Source organism: Callorhinchus milii, unplaced genomic scaffold (genome assembly GCF_018977255.1).
Source record: "Callorhinchus milii isolate IMCB2004 unplaced genomic scaffold, IMCB_Cmil_1.0 Scaffold12, whole genome shotgun sequence".
NCBI lineage: Eukaryota > Metazoa > Chordata > Chondrichthyes > Chimaeriformes > Callorhinchidae > Callorhinchus > Callorhinchus milii.
The window spans coordinates 20,013,388-20,033,213 of NW_024704753.1; the positions used below are offsets into that span (position 1 = coordinate 20,013,388).

The 19,826-nt window shown below is 40.9% G+C and overlaps 1 protein-coding gene across 1 annotated transcript; it reads left to right on the plus strand.

Moving 5' to 3' along the window:
• Nucleotides 1–745: 745 nt before the first annotated feature.
• On the plus strand, nucleotides 746–19,744 carry appl1 (adaptor protein, phosphotyrosine interaction, PH domain and leucine zipper containing 1). Its single transcript, XM_042339452.1, has 22 exons — nucleotides 746–938; nucleotides 3,999–4,097; nucleotides 4,813–4,872; nucleotides 6,075–6,146; nucleotides 6,392–6,479; nucleotides 6,686–6,727; nucleotides 7,070–7,128; nucleotides 7,397–7,543; nucleotides 8,843–8,925; nucleotides 9,447–9,605; nucleotides 11,338–11,526; nucleotides 11,669–11,711; nucleotides 12,058–12,114; nucleotides 12,988–13,079; nucleotides 14,043–14,225; nucleotides 14,494–14,546; nucleotides 14,783–14,957; nucleotides 15,273–15,309; nucleotides 15,566–15,712; nucleotides 16,326–16,376; nucleotides 16,723–16,812; nucleotides 17,000–19,744. The coding sequence occupies exons 1-22, from the start codon at nucleotides 885–887 to the stop codon at nucleotides 17,141–17,143; spliced, it is 2,124 nt and encodes a 707-aa protein (XP_042195386.1). The 5' UTR covers nucleotides 746–884; the 3' UTR covers nucleotides 17,144–19,744.
• Nucleotides 19,745–19,826: the final 82 nt, after the last annotated feature.

The following is a 19,826-nucleotide window of genomic DNA, read 5'->3' on the forward strand; positions in this document are numbered from 1 at the left end:
GTCAGGTCTGTGTGGGGGGGTCAGGTCTGTGTGTGTGTGTGGGGGGGTCAGGTCTGTGTGTGTGGGGGGTCAGGTCTGTGTGGGGGGGGTCAGGTCTGTGTGGGGGGGGTCAGGTCTGTGTGTGGGGGGGGGTCAGGTCTGTGTGTGGGGGGGGGTCAGGTCTGTGTGGGGGGGTCAGGTCTGTGTGTGGGGGGGTCAGGTCTGTGTGTGTGTGGGGGGGGTCAGGTCTGTGTGGGGGGGGTCAGGTCTGTGTGGGGGGGGTCAGGTCTGTGTGGGGGGGTCAGGTCTGTGTGTGGGGGGGTCAGGTCTGTGTGGGGGGGGGGGGGGGGGGGGGGGGGGGGGGGTCAGGTCTGTGTGGGGGGGTCAGGTCTGTGTGGGGGGGGTCAGGTCTGTGTGTGTGTGGGGGGGTCAGGTCTGTGTGGGGGGGGGTCAGGTCTGTGTGTGTGTGGGGGGGGTCAGGTCTGTGTGGGGGGGGGGTCAGGTCTGTGTGTGTGTAGAACTCACTCCTCAGGTGGGAGGTGCTGCAGTACCGAGCCTGACCAGCAGAGGGACAGCTGAACCCTCCCGTGTCCATGTCCCGGAGCTGCAGATACCGCTCAGCGTTTCCTCAGTGACGTGTCAAACGCGGGGGCGGGGCAGCCGCACCGGAAATGTTAATTGTAGTTGAGTGGCAGCTTCACCAGCCAATCAGAGGCCGCACCGCTCCGGGCACCGCAGGGTCTGGACCAATAGCTGTGGCGGATGGTGGGGGGAGGCGGGACCTGCAGCGCGAGACCAACTGTCACCAGGGTCAACCCCCCCACAGTGACCCCCCACCGTGACCCCCACACACACACCCACACACACACCCACACACGCAGTGTCAGACCGACAGAGACACAGCGATGCCCGGAATCGACAGACTCCCCGTGGAGGAGGCCCTGGAGGACAGTCCACAGGTACAGCAACGCGTCCTGAGGCCCTCCCCCCCCCGACCGTACACCCCCCCCCCCGCCCTGCCCCCCCCCGGCCCTGCCCTGAGGCCCTCCCCCCCCCCGACCCTACACCCCCCCCCCCCCGACCCTACACCCCCCCCGCCCGACCCCCCCCCGGCCCTGCCCCCCCCCCCCCCCCCCCCCCCCCCCCCCCCCCCCCACCCCCCCCCCCCCCCCCCCCCCCCCCCCCCCCCCCCCCGGCCCCCCCCCCCCCCCCCCGGCCCTGGCCCCCCCCCCCCCGGCCCTGCCCCCCCCCCCGCCCCCCCCCCCCCCCCCCCCCCCCGGCCCTGCCCCCCCCCCCGGCCCTGCCCCCCCCCCCCCCCGGCCCTGCCCCCCCCCCCCCCCCCCGGCCCTGCCCTGAGGCCCCCCCCCCCCCCCGGCCCTGAGGCCCCCCCTCCCCCCCCCCCATTGCTGTGCGAGGCGTTGCTCCGGTTAGTGTAACATTAACAGCAGAAGAGACGGTTTCAGGTTTACATTCGGACCTCAGGGGCCGCACCGCGTTTTGTACATGTTATGAATTGTCTTAAATGATACTTTTTTGTTCAGTTCTATTCTTTGCTTTAAAAATCTCAAACCCATCAATCAAACAATAACTATGTTTCCAAAGGGTGTGCGTTTCTGTTGAACTATGAACAGATTTAACATCCATTTCTGTTTAGTCTTTGTGTTTATATATCTTACTGTGTACTTGTTCAGTATTTGCATTCATTAATATTTGAATACACTGCCAATATATTCTATAGATGAATAGATTTACAGATGGAGTATCTTAAGGATTGACTTATGTGCCACAGCACAGAAAGGACATTCCCTCAACTAATATCTCAAACTAATTAACAATAAGCATTGCCCCTAAACCATGTCCTTGTATTCAGTCCATTTCTGGCAGATGACATGTCAGAATCAAAACATGTGAGGCACCAGATGGGTTTCCCAGTATCAGTAGTATTGACTACAGTCAGCGCCCGACGTGAAAGGCGCTGTACAAATGTAATCTTGTTGTTGTTGCATATAGTCTTCATCAGATAGAATAAATCCTTTTTTGTAAAGTTTTGGAGTATGAAATGTTCAGTTCAGTGACTTTGTAATTCTTCATTTGCACTTTGTCATTTATATGTACAACGTAAATACACTTGAATGATTAGATGCCGCATTCTGTTTGAAACTTTGTGATTTGGATCAGTCCCACATGATGGAATGAGGCTTCTTCACTGTCATTTTTAAAGATTTTGAGCTGATGTATATTCTTCCACAATACCTCATCTTCCCAGTTCTTGTAGGGGGAAACCTGCATTGTGTTGCTGATTGATATTGATCAGGGCCTTTTACATATTCTGCATCAATGAGGCCAATCAATTGAGATAAAGAAGCTGAAAGATTTCATCATGTCAAACTTTACAATCTAGCCTATTTACATTTCTAATAGTCAGACTGACATAATTATCATTAGGGCATTTTTAGGATAGTCCCCTGGAAGAGACAGAAATGCTGTCAGGTTCTTGTAGTGTCAATATAAATCAACAGTTAAATTACATTTGGGTTAGGGTTAAATTTAGTTAAATTCAGAAATGTTTGCTGGGTTATTTAAATATTCATATTTATAAATAATGGCTCTAAGAGTGCCATTCATATTGTCTACACACATGATTTCGAGTCCAGTCCCAGACCATTAATAGAAATAGGCAATGATTCAGAGCCTCACCAAGATTATTTACAAACTACTGCATTACAAGCTTCTCAATGTTGAGTTAACTTCCCAGGATTTCAAGGCCCCCAAGTCAGTTATTCTAATTCTACTTCAAATATCCTTTAAATTTCACTGAAGGATTGAAAATAGAGCCATCAGTTCACTTTAATGTTATTATCAAATGTTAACTATTGAATGTTCACACTACTATAGTGTTTAAATTTGTGTGTCCAGCAGAGACCTTGTTAAGGTCTTTGTCGGTATTTTGGAAACGTTTTCCAATTTTTTAAATTGTATAATACAGCTTTAATCATTATCATATTAAATATTAAATATAAATCAATAATAGTTAAATTAAATTTGGGTTAGGGTTAAATCACAAAGTTAAAACACACACATAACCAACACCAATGAGACAATTTGGTCCACGTCACTGAAATGGACTTGGTACTGTTCTGTGTCCGACATCAGTGATGTGGAGATAATACTAATAATCCTTGCACCTATATTGTGTGTTTGTGTATATATATGTTACCGTTTCACAAAGTATTGTGTTTACATACTGCAGAACTCTTCAGCATTAGACTAAGTTCATTAATTTTTCAAATCCTGTCTTTGAAGTGATGCAAAGTATTGATTGCACAATACTGATAGAAGCGGAGAGGCATGTTTAACTCGCTCACAGCTACAAGATCATCTCAAATTGTGGTTTTAAGCTTATTGTAAACCAGCAATATTAAAACCCGGTTGCCTGACCTGTAGTCTGCATGCAAATAAACATATGTCAGTTAGACTGATTTCAATCTGACTTTGCCAAGTCACAAGAGATATTGTGGGCTCCAGTTCTCTAACAATGTATAACATTCTCCCCCACACCCCTCTAAAATGCTCAACTTGCCCAAAAATCACAAAAGTCAGTTTTAATTGTTCACTGTATTTTACTTTCTGAGATTTGTTGCTGAGGATTTTAACAATAATATTTTGAACACCTGATGCAGAGAATAGTAAGCTAAATTAAAATAAATCCATTTGCCGTTTGTAGACCTTGTCAACAACAACTTACATTTATATAGCACCCTCACCTCTTCGACCGTGCTTTCGATCTCCCTCCTTCCCCCTGCCCTTCACCCTCTCCCACCCCGACACCCAGCTCGGGTCCGTAACTGTCTGTCCAGCACCTTGGGATGTCCTCCTGACGTGAAAGGCGCTATCTAAATATAATTTTGTTGTATGTAGATATAGTTTCTTTGAAAAAACATAGTTTATTTACAATTAACCTATATTTTCACACATTTAAAAGATTTTATGAGTGACTTGTGTTTTGTGATTTTGAACAGACACGCTCACTGCTGGGAGTGTTTGAGGAAGATGCTGCCGCCATCTCAAATTATACCAACCAGCTGTACAAGGCCATGAAAAGAATTTATGATGCTCAGGTAGAATTCAACAATATCAAACCAACTACCAGTTACTGGAAACCTGCATGGAATGGAACAAGCCCATTGCACTGTATTTCAAGGCAGTTAATATTTCATGAATTTTACAAGTCAGCTTTCCTCACAGTTATAGATCAGTTGTGCCCATCTTTTAGCGAATTATTAAAATCCTGAAATTCAATATCGAAAACTTACTATACTAAGCGCTTTGGAATAATAGGTCTTGTAGTTAAGTGATAGGTGATATGTTCAATGCTTGCCAGCCAGTCCACATTAATGCTCTCAGGCAGGCCAAGAAAATGGCGATTTTGTATCTTTCTGTAATCCTTAGTTTTTNATCTCTATTTTTTGATATTTCAAAGAATGGGGTCTCTTCACTTTCACAGCCAGTACATTCCATTCCACTGCATTGCCTTCCATTGGAACATACACTATTGCTCACAGGTATCTTTACTTTATTTACTTGTGCTCTTAATATCCTGTGTAGAAACGTTAATCATATGGAGAAGCACAAGCGGCAATAACGCTGCTTGCCAAAGTAATACTGTAAGGACAAGGCTAGTGATGGTTTAACCACTTACTATTTGTTATCAGGAAACAGAATTTGGATTCTGAATGCACTGCAGAACGATTTAGAAACAACAGTGCTCTGAAAATTGGTTATTACTGGATCTCTCACTAATCAGACTCTTAATTTATTTTGTTCCTTTTATAGAATGAATTAAGTGCAGCAACACACTTGACCTCCAAACTGCTAAAGGAGTACGAGAAACAGGTACAAAAACATTGACAAATAAGTCGTATGGAGGATATTGACTCATTTAAGTTCAAAGATTGAAAAATCACTCAGTTACGCAGTGCAGGATACTAATCATCTATGTTGGACACACACAAAAATGGCTAGTTCACAACAACAAAATTACATTTGTGTAGCACCTTAACAAGGTACTGAAGAGTAGCCAGTGCCTTTGTACATCATTAGCCCAACACAAACCGGCTCTTGGGAGCTGAAGAAAGAAACGTTTTGTTGCTTGTGCAGTTAAGTAATTGCAAAGGTCACAGATAAAGGAATTTTAGAATGTAACAGTGCGAAACAAAGCTTAAAATGGCCCAAACCAGCATTCATTAGTCTGGTCACTGACAAAACTCCTACATAGCTCCCCATGTTAGTTCTCAGGGCAGAGGTCTAAGCAAATACATTAATATTCACTACCAGCTGCCACCTCAGACCCTGTGTGCATCTCTGAAAGGACAGATGTTGACTTTACCCTTGCTACTTTACCCTGGAACTCCATCCCACGGTTCCTTCGCCTCGCTTCCTCTCTTGCCTCCTTCAAGGCTGGTCTCAAGACCCTTCTCTTCGTTCGTGCCAACTGGAAAGGCTCTCTGTAAATGTAATTTTGTTGTTATTGTTGCTGCTACACAATGTTAGTATGGAAAACCTGTCTCATTCTCTCTAGCTTAAATGAAGAACCAGACATATTAGGCTTCAAGTCAGGCTAGTTCGTTGTGATTGTACAGAATGAACAAATCAAATAACAAATGTAATTTGCTATTAGGACCAGCTACTTGTGTGAATTCCATACTCTGTCTGATTTAGCTGCAGCATTTATGTTTACTTGATGTCATGGTGTACAGGTCCACTCACATTCTTTTGTTCTTCCTTCCCTGTCCTGGAGGCATCTGACTCCTCTCCCCTCCCTTCTACTGAGATACGATTCCAATATGTACAACAGGGGAGAAATGTAATTCAAATGAAGTAATGATGTGTCTCATGGTTTTGGATATTAGGTACAAATTTCACCCTAATTTTTCCAACTATAACTGAAAAGATTAGAACATGAAATGAATTGGCTAAATTAAGATCAGAATGCAGTTACCCATGGTTGGTTTCCTTTTTTAATTATATGAGGTCATTTGTTGCCCAACAAACACCACCTTTGTGCTCAACGTGCAGTTTTTGTGATTTCTTAATAGTGCTTTCCTTTGGGTGGTGATGATGAGGTCATGACCTCCACACTGCAGCAGTTTTCTCAAGTGATAGATGAAGTAAGTGTTAAATGTATTTCATTTACTCAGCGCCTAAACCTTACCTGCTTATCATAAGCAATGCAGCAATCTTAGAATGAGAAATTCACTGAATAAGCTATATTTCCTGAATTAACTTTTCCTTTACTATGAAAGAAATAATGTGGTTTCCAAATCTCTCAGCTCCATTCTTAATCCCTATGGCCAAAATTTAACAAGACTTCAGACTTTTACTCTTTGTAAACTAATGGTGATGTTATTTCCAGTTGAGTTCCTGCCATGCAGTCCTTTCAACGCAATTAGCTGATGCCATGATGTTCCCCATCAGACAATTCAAGGAGAAGGATATAAAAGGTATAAAAATGATAGGAATACCAGTAGTTACTGCTTGACCTTAAAATGCGTCTATTCATTAATTCAAATACTGTATTGACTTTCAAACCAAACTCGTTTTAACATACATTTTGTATTTTGGAAAGTTAATAAGTTCTGCTATTAAATATACGAATAGCATAAAGTCAGCCAAATTGCAATTAACAGCACATTTTATTTATTTTCAGAAATGCTAACTCTAAAGGAAGTCTTTGCTATAGCAAGTAATGGTGAGTATGATTTATTTCAGTTGCAGAAAAATATTTTGGTGGATCTTGTTTTTGTTTCTCATTTAGCGCCACAGTGAACATCAGATACATGTGATGGTTAAATGTTCCTATACTTTGTCCCGATAAATTACCATAATCCTATTTTCTAAAGAGCATCCACACTGAACTATTGTGATTCTCTCAAACAACCAATAAATTATTGCTTATTTATTTAGCAATAAACTACCTATCATTTTAATTCCTTTTTAGTGTAGTTAAAGGGTCCTAATGTATTTATTAGTTTGTCCTCCCGACGTGAAGGTACTTTACAAATGTAATTTTGTATTGTATTGTATTTCACAGACCATGACATAGCTATCAACAAATACAGTAGACTTTCCAAACGCAGAGAAAATGAAAAGGTTTGACTACTCCCTTTGCTTTTTAGCAATCTTAAACTATTTGTAACCATTTCTACACTCTGTAGCTTCAGAAACCAAAAGACTGGATTGGAACAGTATTTAGTCATGAGAATGCATTTTTCTAAAATATTAAAAAGACTCAGTCGATACAGTTAAATATCAAGGCAATTTGGGTCACATCAGCAAGTATTTTATATCAAACTAAAAGTTTATGAATTATAGCAATAAATTAGGCAGCATAGTTTATGGCTTTCTTTCTTCCGAACAGATAAAACTAGAGGCGTCAGAGGACCTGTATACCTCTAGGAAAAAGCAGCACCAAACCATGATGCACTATTTTTGTGCATTGAATACATTACAATATAAGAAAAAGATGACGCTGCTCGAACCTCTCCTAGGATATATGCAAGCACAGGTATGTCAGCAACAGGTATCTTGTTTTCAGTTATTACCAAGCTTTTAAATCGGTTTCACTCCTGGATCAGGTACAGCGAGGATCAGATGGAGGCTTGTAACAGTACCTCCTATTACCAGCTCTTGAGCTAGATTTTCAAGTGTCATTAATGAAGAGAGGGTAGGTAGGTGTTCATCAATGTTTTTAATTACTATGCTTCCTCTCCCTCCCCGGAGACCTTTTTTCATATTTTGGGGGGAGGGGAAGGGGCTCTTTCCAGTTTTTCACAGAATTTCTTAATAAGTTACAACAACAGCAACTTGCATTTATATAGCCAAAACGCAAAATACTGCATATGCTGGAAATCTGAAACAAAAACAGAAGTCAGCAGGTCAGACAGCATCTGTGAAGAAAGGAAAGTGAGTCAACGTTTTGGGTCCATGACCCTTTGTCAAAACTGGGCATGTTGGGAGGGAGAGGCGTTTAAGGACTAACAGAGAGGGGAGGCAGGGCAAGGAAGACAAAGGAGAAAATGGGGCAGAGGACAGGGGATGATGGGTTAAAGGGGTGTTAATGATGCAAAACAAATGGGGGAGGAATTGTAACAAAACAAGGGGAAAGAGGTCTTAATAATCCAGAATAAAGGGGTGAGGGGGTGGGGGGGAGAAGTTGCAACAAAACAGGCAGACCAGAGAGAGAAAAGGTGTGTCTGGGATCCAGATAATGTGTTAACGGTCACAGCAGAGGGGGAGGGGGAAGGTGAGCTGTTCCTATCTGAAATTATTAAAATCAATATTGAGGGTTGCGCTGTGGTTCATTGGAACAGCGTAGAGGTCTATGACAATGGATGGAGAGGTCAGAGTGCGAGTGGGAGGGAAAGTTGAAGTGGCAAGAAATCGGAAGCTCAGGGTGACCGATTTGCCAACCACTTCCGGTCTGTCTGCAAGCACACCCTCAGTGTTCCCAGTGACTTCTGCATTTATATAGCACCATCACGTGGGGTAGGGTACCGGAGCACTTAAATCTGAGTTGCATAATTGGGGAGATCTTTCAGTCGCTGGCAGTATGTCACTCCAACCCATGACTCTGTTCCGATGTGATCTGTTTACAGGCTAAAGTTCCTGGGAGTCAATGGGGTTTCAAATGAGATTTCTTATTATGAAAATCCACAAAGTAGACTTTGAAATGTGAGATTTCTATGTTGTGTTTTAGTAAATCTCAAGAGGATCAATTACTGCATTTCTCAGAAGACTTCATTCCCTTACAAACTAGTATTTTGGATTTACATAGACTTCCCTAAAAATAATTAGTGTTTTTCAGATAAGTTTCTTCAAGATGGGCACTGAAAATATGACTGCACAGTTAGAGGAGTTTCTTTCAAATATTGGCACCAGTGTCCAGGGGTAAGTTTAATAATTATCCTATTTCCAAATATGTTTATTCTTCGAACAAATACATTTCTAATCGTCTAATCTATAATTTAAATCTTAAAATCCTCTTCCACTTGGTCAACTGCACTGTGCTTCAAAAGCAACAAAAAAAGATTACACTGTATAGCGCCCTTCACGCAGTGTAGGGTCCCAGAGCTTTAGCTGGGATAGAATCATCAAAACATGTGGTTATCCTCCAAACCTTTGATTCCAAAAATGGCTTCTGAAAGTGTGGAAGTTAGTTCACACTTAAAATATAAAGATAGATTATTTCTGGGAAACCTTTGTTTTAAACAAAATATTTTAATGATTAAATGTCACTGCTTTGTGTGAAACAATCATACAACACCAGGACGTTCCTACATTGATCACTAATCTACTTAATTCATCACGTCAGCATTCCTTCCACACAAAATAGTTTGTTTTGTACTAGAATTTTTTAAAAAAATATCTGCTTATGTAAAATAAATAATTAGTGTATCGTTTGTCTCCAGTGTCCGAAGGGAAATGGAGTCTGAAGTGGACAGCATGCAGCAGACGATTGAGGACTTGGAAATTGCCAGCGATGCTTTATATCTGCCCGACTCAGGCCCTCAAACAGTCAGTGTTAATAGGAACCTGACTCGAAAGACTGGTTATCTTAATACAAGGAAGTAGGTGCCAACACTTGATACCATTCAGAGGTCTGTGAAAATATATATTAAAATATAAATATATCATGAAACAAATATTAAGAGTTGACTACCCAATAATTATTTGCCAGTGAATATCAGTCCTGTTAAAATCCTGCTTTCTGAGAATTTAGTCTGAATTTTAATTGATCGGAGCATTCATCTTATTGTTGTTTGAGGGGTGTTGCTAGCAGGTAAGCTGCTACATTTGCCTACGTAGATAGATAAGTAATTGTATGAAGTGTTTGAGGTTATGAAGTGATAATAATAATAATCCTTGCAATAATCCTTAATAATAATAATTCTTATGAAGTGATGAGATGTTCTGTCCAAGTATTACAGTAATATTTGGTTATACAACAGCAAATGGAAACTGGGTTCTACGTTTGATCAAGTTCATGCACACCTCTCCTCCCACTCCCTTTTGAACCCCTCCAGTCCGGTTTCCGCCCACAGTACAGAGACTGCGCTTGTGAAAGTCACAAATGACATCCTCTCTATCTGTGACCAGGGTTCCCTCTGCCTCCTTGTCCTCCTGGACTCCTCCGCGGTGTTCAACGCAGTCAATCCCGCCATCCTCCTCCACCGCCTTTCCTCTGTCATCCACCTCAGTGGGACCGCACTCGCCTGCTTCGAGTCCACCCTCACAAACTGCCAGCAGTACACCTGCATAAACGGCTTCTCCTCCCACTCTCACCTGATCCATCCTTGGCCCCCCTCCTTTTTCTGATCTACATGCTCCCTCTTGGGGGTGTCATTCGCAGACATGGGGTACATTTCCAAATGTACGCGAACGACACCCAACTCTATTTTTCCACCTCTCTTTGCGACCCCCAGTCCCCTGATGTTCTGTCAGTTGCCTGTCAGATCGCAGGGGCTGGATTAGCGCAAATTTCCTTCAGCTGAGCGTTGACAAGATGGAAGCCATACTCTTTGGCTCTCATCAACATCTAAAATCTCACGGCTCTCACCTACCCGACCACCCCCTAAAACTCTCCGAACCCGTATGCAACCTAGGCTTCAGGTTCGACCCCCAATTATCCTTACTCCCCTCACCAGCACCGCCTTCTTCCGATGCATCGCCAATACCTCTTTCCGAAAGCCGCTGAAACCCTAGTCCATGCCTTTGTCACCTTCAGCTGGACTATTCTAACGCCCTACTCGCCGGCCTCCCCTCGACTACTACACATAAAAATCTAGATCATTCAAAACTCTTCCGCCCGCATTCTCACCCGCACCAAACTCCGCTCCCCGATCACCCCCGTACTTGCCAGACTGCACTGGCTGCCTGTCCCAGAGAGGATCGACTTCAAGATCCTCACTCTTGTCTTTAAATCCCTTCATTCCTCTGCACCCCTTCTCTGACCTCTCTCCTCAAAACAGTACCCGTTGCCTTTGTTCCTCCTGGTCTGGCCTCCTCCTCGTCCCCCGAGTCCTCCGCTCCAGCCTCGGCGGCCGTGCCTTCAGCCACTACGCCCCGAAGCTCTGGAATTCCCTTCCTCACTCCCTTCGCCTCGCCCCCTCTCTTCCTATTTTCAGGTCCCTGCTGAAGACCTTTCGTTTCGACCGCGCCTTTGGTCACCTTCCTCCACCTCCCCCCGGCTCGGCCCCTGGATCTGTTACTGTGAAGCGTTCTGAGATACCGTCTGGCGAGGAGGGCGCTATATAAATCCAAGTTGTTGTTGTTTAATGATCCGGTCTGTTTGGATTCCAGTAAAACGAGTTTGGTGTCGTCGACCTGGGAGAGACATTACTACTTTACTCAGGGAGGGAACCTGATGAGACAGGCCCGAGGGGAGGTCGCAGGAGGACTGGTCATGGACCTGGATAACAACACGGTTATGGCTGTGGATTGTGAGGATCGAAGATACTGTTTTCAAATCACCGCCTTTGATGGGAAAAAGTGAGTCTTTTTCTAATCCACAATCTGAAATAACCTCATAATGTGAGCTGCTTAGCCTTTTATATTACCACAATACAGTTAAGACTGTAAAATAGGTTCTTTAACATTTGTGAAAACCTTTCTTTGCATTTGAATATTCCAGGACTGCTATCTTACAAGCAGAAAGTAAACAAGACTGTGAGGAGGTAAGCTCCGAAGATATAATACTAAAATACTCATCTTCAGAAAGACTGTTACTATATAATACATGCACTTGTATTATCCACTTTAATAAATGAAGTGTCACTTCTGAACATCTTGTTATTTGCTTGGGGAGTTAGTTGCTTCCTCGTGTCCCCACAAGAATAAAATATAATAAAGTGTAAAATAATGAGCAGCACAGACCCAACACCAATTACACTTAGTGACTCATGTTGGGACAATAACTCAAAATGTGTTTTACAGCTGTCTGTGTACTGTGCTCTTTTACTTTATTGTTCTTTTCGATTGTGGCCATTTATTCTAAAAAATGTTGCAATTTTGTTTCTGCAGTGGATCACAACAATCAATAACATCTCCAGGCGGATCTACTTGAGTGAGAATCCGGAAGTAAGTCTGCATGTTGCTGTTTACATTGAACAATTTATGTTTATAGTATTGAAAGTGGTTTGTTCTTGTGAAGTCCATTTCAATTTAGTAATCGCCAACATTGTCCAGTCAGATTGTTACAGAAGTAATACCAGTATCAAAGGCAGTAACAGTATGAATCTGATCCTTCATTTGGGACCTGATCATTCATATGAAGACAATCATTTCTATAGAGAAATAGTTAATAAGTTTCCCCAGTCACACTACAGGAAACACTAAAATGATGGCGTAGCCTTCCTCAGCTTATAAACATGAGGTCTACTTCACAATTCAGAATGAGTTTCTTTGAAGAGAAGTGAATTATCTATTTAAGCATACATCTACAAATTTGCTACAACTTTGTTAATATATTCTGCTTTGATGCGCTGGCAATTGAACAATCAGATTTTTCATTCCATCAATGCATTCAGACTGTTTTTTCCCAGCTGTCCCGCTACCTAAATAATGGCAGAACCAAGAAAAGGGTTACTTGATATTCAGGTTTAACACCTGGAAACTGCTATTTAATATTGCGTCTGCCATATAATGTCACTGTATCTGTGATAACATCTACACATACAATAATGATATCCTCATTCTACAATAAAAACCTGGAACATTTCCAAACGCAAATACTGACATAGCTTCACAGACAGTGTAATATAAACCCAGTGCCTACAGCAAAACCAATAGATAGTGTTTACACCTGTTCTACAGCTTTGTTTTATAGTGCTTACTAAATATTGTTGCCCATTTCCATCATTCACTTCTAATCCATTGATATCCGTTAGCACACTGCTGTAGCAACTCACCTTATTCGTGGATAAAATGTGTTGTTTTTCTCTCTCTCTGTAGGAATTGGCTGCTCGAGTAAACCAGTCTGCTTTGGAGGCCGTCACACCTTCCCCTTCATTTCAGCAGAGACACGAAAGTCTGAAGCCCATACCGTAAGAGTTAGAACTCATAGAAATCACATTCAGATTACAGCCCGTTATAATGCACTTTTTATAATGCAGATTTGTTTATAACACCCACTTACAGAAAAATTCACATTGTACTTAAAACAGCGAATTCCAGGTCATTCTGGAATTGACATTGCTTCCTGCACCCTGTGCACATGCAGCGTTTGTGAAGTGGCTTCAGTGGCACCTGATAACCTAAACTTGACCACGTTTTTGCCCTGGAAGCATGTGGGCCAGTATGTGTGTGTGGGTCAGTGTGTCAGAAGCACTGACCAGCATTCACACACCATCATAGCACTATTTTGCATTTTATGGATTGTGTTATAAAGGGGCTTCACTCTAACTAAACTGGATCCGGTTTTCTGTAAACTTATAATATAAGTATTACATCATAGGTGAATAGAAATAATTCTTGCCATTTTGGTTACTGCTTATTCACTTGACCAGGGAATTGACACGTCCCTCTGTATTCAGGCCTCTAGCTATATAGTGTGGAGATTTTCGTATGGAGAAATCTGAATTACCCATATATGTACTAAGCTAAGATATAAGTTAGCACCCTCATCATTTAACAAATGCAAAAAATAAAATGTAAACCCCATTAAGTCTGCATTCCACACCCAGCTACCATTTTCTGTAATCTCTATTATGGAAATGGCCAATGCATCATCTTCTCCTGTTTGATAAAATCTGCCGAACCGTTCATCTATCTTCCCAACTGGTTTTAACACTTGCATCCAGGTCTCCAGCTGTGATGCTGGATACCTTTGCTTGCCATCTCCTTACAATGGCACAGCTACGATCATAAAATACCACATCAGTGATTTAGCCTTGCAACCTCACTTTTAATTCACTCTGTCTTTCAACTTTTTAAAATACAAACCAAACGTAGAGATTTTTCACTACTCCATCTCAATGTTAAATCTCTTGATTCACTCTAACACACAGCCAAAGCAGACATCGCACTTCCCGATCAAACAGCTCGAACTCCCTGGGGTCAGAATCGGCTGTCCTCTCTTCAGTGTCTCTGGACTCTATCGTTGCCCCAGACACACCCATTCAGTTTGACATCATTTCTCCAGTCAGTGAAGACCTATCCAACCAATCAAAGAATTCAGGACAAGGTGCAAGGTGAGAGAATAACTATGGCAGTAAATTCTGTCAGCTGGTCTGCTGAAATGTGTTGTTATCTCCAGGATTGTAGCTTCAGTATGTTCCAGCCACTATATTAGATGCAAAATCTCTTGAAATAACCATGCTTCAATATTGAGTACAAGAAGATCAATGTACATCATGATTTGATAGAAACTCATGATGCATATTCAAGAGTTACCGTCTGTTATGCAGGTTGGAATATAAAGTTAGGCAAATGGTTTGACATTTATTTTCCTCTTATCAGACGGACAAACCCATTTGGAGAATCTGGTGAGACAAAAGCAGAGGAACCTGAAGGTGAGATCAGGCATTCAATTGATTTGTGATCCAGCAAGTTTGATGTTTTGAGGAGAAAATGGTGTCAAAACCAATTATCTTGCCGCTGATTTGACCAAATCTGACTAGATATTATAATGTGGCAAAAAAATGCAAAGGTTCTATTCTCTCACTTGGGTGAATTGTCCCCCCATTCCCATCTCCAGTAATGTATTATTAAGAAATACAAATTGCTTCTTTTTAAATACCCACTGCAGAATCCATTCTTCATCAGCTGTTTATAGTGAGGTTTCTTGGTTCAATGGAAGTCAAAACAGATGAAAACTCAGACGTCATTTATGAAACAATGCGTCAGATCCTCGCAGCTCGGGCCATCCACAACATCTTCCGCATGACAGAATCCCACTTACTCGTCACCTGTGACTGTCTGAAGTAAGTTTGTCTTTAGGATTATTTTGTTTCGCTGAGCGAGGTCAGGCTGCTCAACCCCATTAACCTCAATTACACCCAAACATCCACTTTGGGAATGAGGGTTGTCCCCAGAGATAAGCCTCTCCCCCTAACCTTTCTTGGCCCCAAATTGGCAAAGGACAATGTGCCCTGAACCCTGTCTTACTACTCATTTACCTGCTGTGGATTTCCAGCATTTCTCTTTCACTTAAAGTCATTTGGTTCTCAACTAAGTTGCTTGCATTTGACCTGTTAGCATATACGCTAGGCTGATTGGAAATCTCTTTTACATTATAGGTTGATTGATCCACAGACTCAAGTCACACGGTTAAGGGTAAGCATTAGTAGATTTACAAAACATATCCATTTTTTTTTAGAAAAAAACATATTTACTAATCATATTTACTAACTGAGTTATTATGTCTAGAAAAAAAAGTGATGGAAGTTTCTGCTGGTTGGTAACATTTACTGACCTTCGTGATGTTATAATGGGTGGAATTGCATCCTCTGTTTTTCAGCTTTATACTAAAAAAACTGCAATATTGCAAAACATTTCTAATTTGGCTGTTTTGTATAACCTTTTCTTGCAGTTCCCATTGCAAAATGTGGTGCTCTGTGCAACGCACACAGAGAACAAACGCCTCTTTGGGTTTGTGTTGCGTACGGCAGGAAGCAGAACAGAAGGGCGAGCAGTCTCCGTCTGCTATGTGTTTGAGTCAAACAACGAAGGAGAAAAGGTTAAAAAAAGCAGTTCATGTAGCATACAGTAATGATATAATGCTTTTACTGCCTTCTGAGAAACCACTATCTTGAACATTCATACCAAAATTCACAGTATTACAAGCTTCGACACCTAAAATAATAGTAACAATAATCCTTGCATTTTATATAGCGCCTTGTCACATCTTCTAGACGTCTCAAAGCGCTTCACAGAATACACTGTAAAATGAATTGACTGTATATTTGTGAGCGAAATGCGGCAGCCAATTGCGCACAGCAGTGTCCCACAAACAGTCGTGGATTGAGTGACCACATTATTATTATTATTTGTTTTTTTTGAAGGATTATTATCCCCAGAAAAGTGATCCGCCAACCAACTAACAACCAGGTTCCTACATACTGCTAGGTAAACGGAGGTGTGTGAAATAAAGAAACTTGCCCAATGTTTCGTCCAGCCGGGAATCAAACCCGGGTCTTTTACGTGAGAGACGAGTGCTCTATACTGAGCTACAGGACTCCAAAAATCATATAGTGATAATACAACAAGACTGAGAATGATTTCAAATAAAAATATCTTTGCATGTCACCATGCATTTCAATGCTGTAAATGCTTTACGTTTTATTTTCTAGATCTGTGATTCTGTCGGACTGGCCAAACAGATTGCTTTTCATTCAGAAATGGTAAGTAAAGCAGAAGGAATCTTGTCATTGAGATCCAAGTACCATTAAACATTTAAACATGAGCGCATAGAGCGCCTTGACTCTGGATTTAAATCTGAAACATTTTTACTGAAGGCTTGGAAAATAATGCTGATTTCATACCAGTAAGAAATCTCCAGTGAGGAGGAAACTTTCAAATAAATCAGGGCTAACAACATGAAGTATTGTCTGTACAGGGTTGCTGTTTGTCTGAAGGACTTCCTCACCACTGGATTAACATCTGGTAGTTTCAGCATACAAAAACAACAACAACTTGCGCTTGTATGGTAGGGTAGCGTCTCTACTGACCTATTGTCTGTTCCATCAGGATCGACGAGCCACAGAAAAGCAAAAGGAAATTGACCGAGAAAAGGAAAGGCAATTAAAGGAACTTGATAAACAAAAACAGATTGAGAAGGTAAACAGGGAGGACTCGAAATTAAATCCAAATGCAGCTTCCGCTGAGCACTTGGTTCTGACTATATATTTGGGATATTTATTGTCCTGGTGTCAGTAAGTGTTTCACCTGTGTGGGGGAGAGGGAAGTGTGATTCTAAACACCTGGTATAAACTATGAAGTGCATAAATAGAGCTTTTCTTTCCAGGATTTAGAAAAGCAAAGTCGCCTCATCGCTGCTTCCAATCGACCAAATCCAGGTGAGGGACAGGTGCTCGTGCTGAGCAGCAGCCAATCAGAAGACAGTGATGCAGGGGACGATGGGAAGAAGAAAAGAGAATCAGAAGCCTGAGCTCGTGACAGTCATTCGTCAATCAACTCAGCATAAAGTGAGGGCAGTTTAAATATAAAGTGAGGGCTGCAGAGTTTAAACAAATTGGATCGCCATAAAATTGAATCTCAAAAATAAGCTTTTGTATGTTTTAGACAACTTAAACATGATCAAAATGTTCATAAAATTGTGAATTTCACTGAACTATTTTCCTAACCTATTAATGTTTCCTTGTTTAATAGTAGGCCTACCAGTAGTGAGGGAAAGAATGGAAAAAACGGTTTTAATATCAGATTAGAATTAATGCATTATTATCTTTATTCTTTTTAGTACAGGGCTATCATTTCTGGATAAAGAGAAAGCAAACATCTTTCCATTAATTCTAAATGTTATATGCTTCATCCTAACACATGTGTCTATATTATATATAACTAAATTAGCATGCCTATCCTGCTTTAATATAGCAGACTGACCTGGTACATATCTTTGATCAAACCACTTATGCATAAAGCAAAGCGTATGTGTATTTTATAAATAAATTGTATAAAAGGAATTTCAATTGCTGTAGCTACATCAGTTATCCAACTGATTAGGCTGCAGTGCAATATAAACTGTCTCACTACATGGTGGTTTATGTGCGGCAATATCCTGACCAATTAATCAAACCAGAAGAAACTGATTAACAAGTTGGCACTGAGTCACTATGGGGTGTATTGTAGCCTCTGGGGTTACCCAAGAACAGAAGATGGGTGTTTGGCTCACTGCTCCTGCTCTGTCATTTGTATTATACGACAGCTGTTTATATTTCTAATACAGACACCCTTCTCCCCACTTCTTTCACTGCTTTACCTCCTAACTTTCCAACTATCTTTTAACCACTTCAGTTGATATTGACTTTCTGTTCAGTGCCTTTCACATTCTCCCTATCTTTTGTAGGAAGAAACGTTTCTGCTTTAACTGATTGAACACTAATCTTATTATGTACTTTATCAAATTTGGTGACAGTGCAATGAATCAGGTTTCCAGTTAACTTTGTTTATAGCAAAGCATAATAAAGACACAAAGTGATGTGGTTTTATTGGAGATATTTGCAACATTTGTTTGTTACCAAATGTACGCCACTTGTTGCAATAAAGTCTTAACTCATTTCCCAAATACTGTGGAAACATTGTTGAATTTTATATAAATGTAATAGAACTTTTTTTTATCATTGAACAGCATTGTACTTATTGTGAAGTTGTTTTCCTAGTACCACTTTTACTTACACATAAGTACAATTAAGGCTTAATTTAGACCCAAGTATCTGTGGTGCTAAACTTGCTGATTTATTTCAAAATAAATTGTTTTGATCAGAAAAGCAAGGTAGTATTTTGCATATATTACAATAGAAGTGTTCAATTGAAGGGAAGAACTTGAAGACCACTGATCTTTGTTTAATAATAGTATTTCCCTGAAATCTTTTAATCAACAGGTTTTTGTGATAACTGCAATTTTTTTTGAATGAACACCCATCTTAATGCCACAACATTGTTTAGATCCAGGCAGCTTTCTTTAGTTCTTAAATAAATAGTACATTACAGACAACACAGGGGTCTGAACTGCAAGGAAGATGTAGGAGAAGTGGTTACAAAGAGAGGTTTTTAAAACCGGTTTTGAAAGAGAGAGAATGAGAGTGACAGAGAATTCCATAAAATGGGGACAAAGTGCCTGGACCTGAGCAGAATAGCCTGAGTTTTGTCAACATTTAGTCTGGTCAGAATCCAAGTAGAAGATTTCAACAGAAGGAAAATGCAAGGAGGAAGAATTTCATTTTGTATTTGAAACTTGGGAGGAACAAGAAGAGATTCAGAAGAGCAAAATAACAATAAATGGACAGAGGATTAATCTTTACCAGCTCAAAGCATACGACCTTAAAAAGAATGGGATGGAGACAGAATATCAGATTATATATGGAGGAAATGTGAAACTAAGTGTCCACAGAATAACCAATCTATTTTAAGAATTAAGATTGTAAATCTGGAATTAAGTGTAATGGTGTAAGGAACAGTGGAATAATGTACATTGTATTGTAAGGTATGTTGCATATTGGAACTGTGGTGGCCTCATCATTCAGCTTCGGGATTTTTTAAAAAACGACTCATTCCACCAACTGGATATTTCTTTCCTACAACATCCAAGTGAAAATCTGAAACCAGTTTGGGTAATTGCAAATACGTGGGACCTGGTGAAATTGGATAAATAACTCATCACAGAAATCTGACCTGGTTGTCAAATGAGGATACAAAGGGAAATGGTTAATTCAGGAATAAAATCAGTCTCATCTCCACATCTGTTTCGAGGTGTAATAAATTGAAGGAGCATCTCTGTACAATTCTGTTTTACTAGAGGTCGGATAGCAATTGACTATTTAAAACAGTTACCAGTTAAGAACTTTATTTTTAATTGTTTATCTTTAACTATTTTTAATCATCGTGCTTAATCTTTGTTTAATTCTATGCAAATGTGTTTCTGATTCTTGAATATAATTTGATTAACTATACTGTATTTCAATTATGTAAAATGTAAGACTTGTATATACAAATTAATGTCCAATCAACAATAAATAACTATTGTGGAAAATAATTATTTTCATTGGCTATTATTTGGTTATTTACAAATTAGACTTGTTTTACATATTTCATATTTTACATAAAAAAGCTTGGGT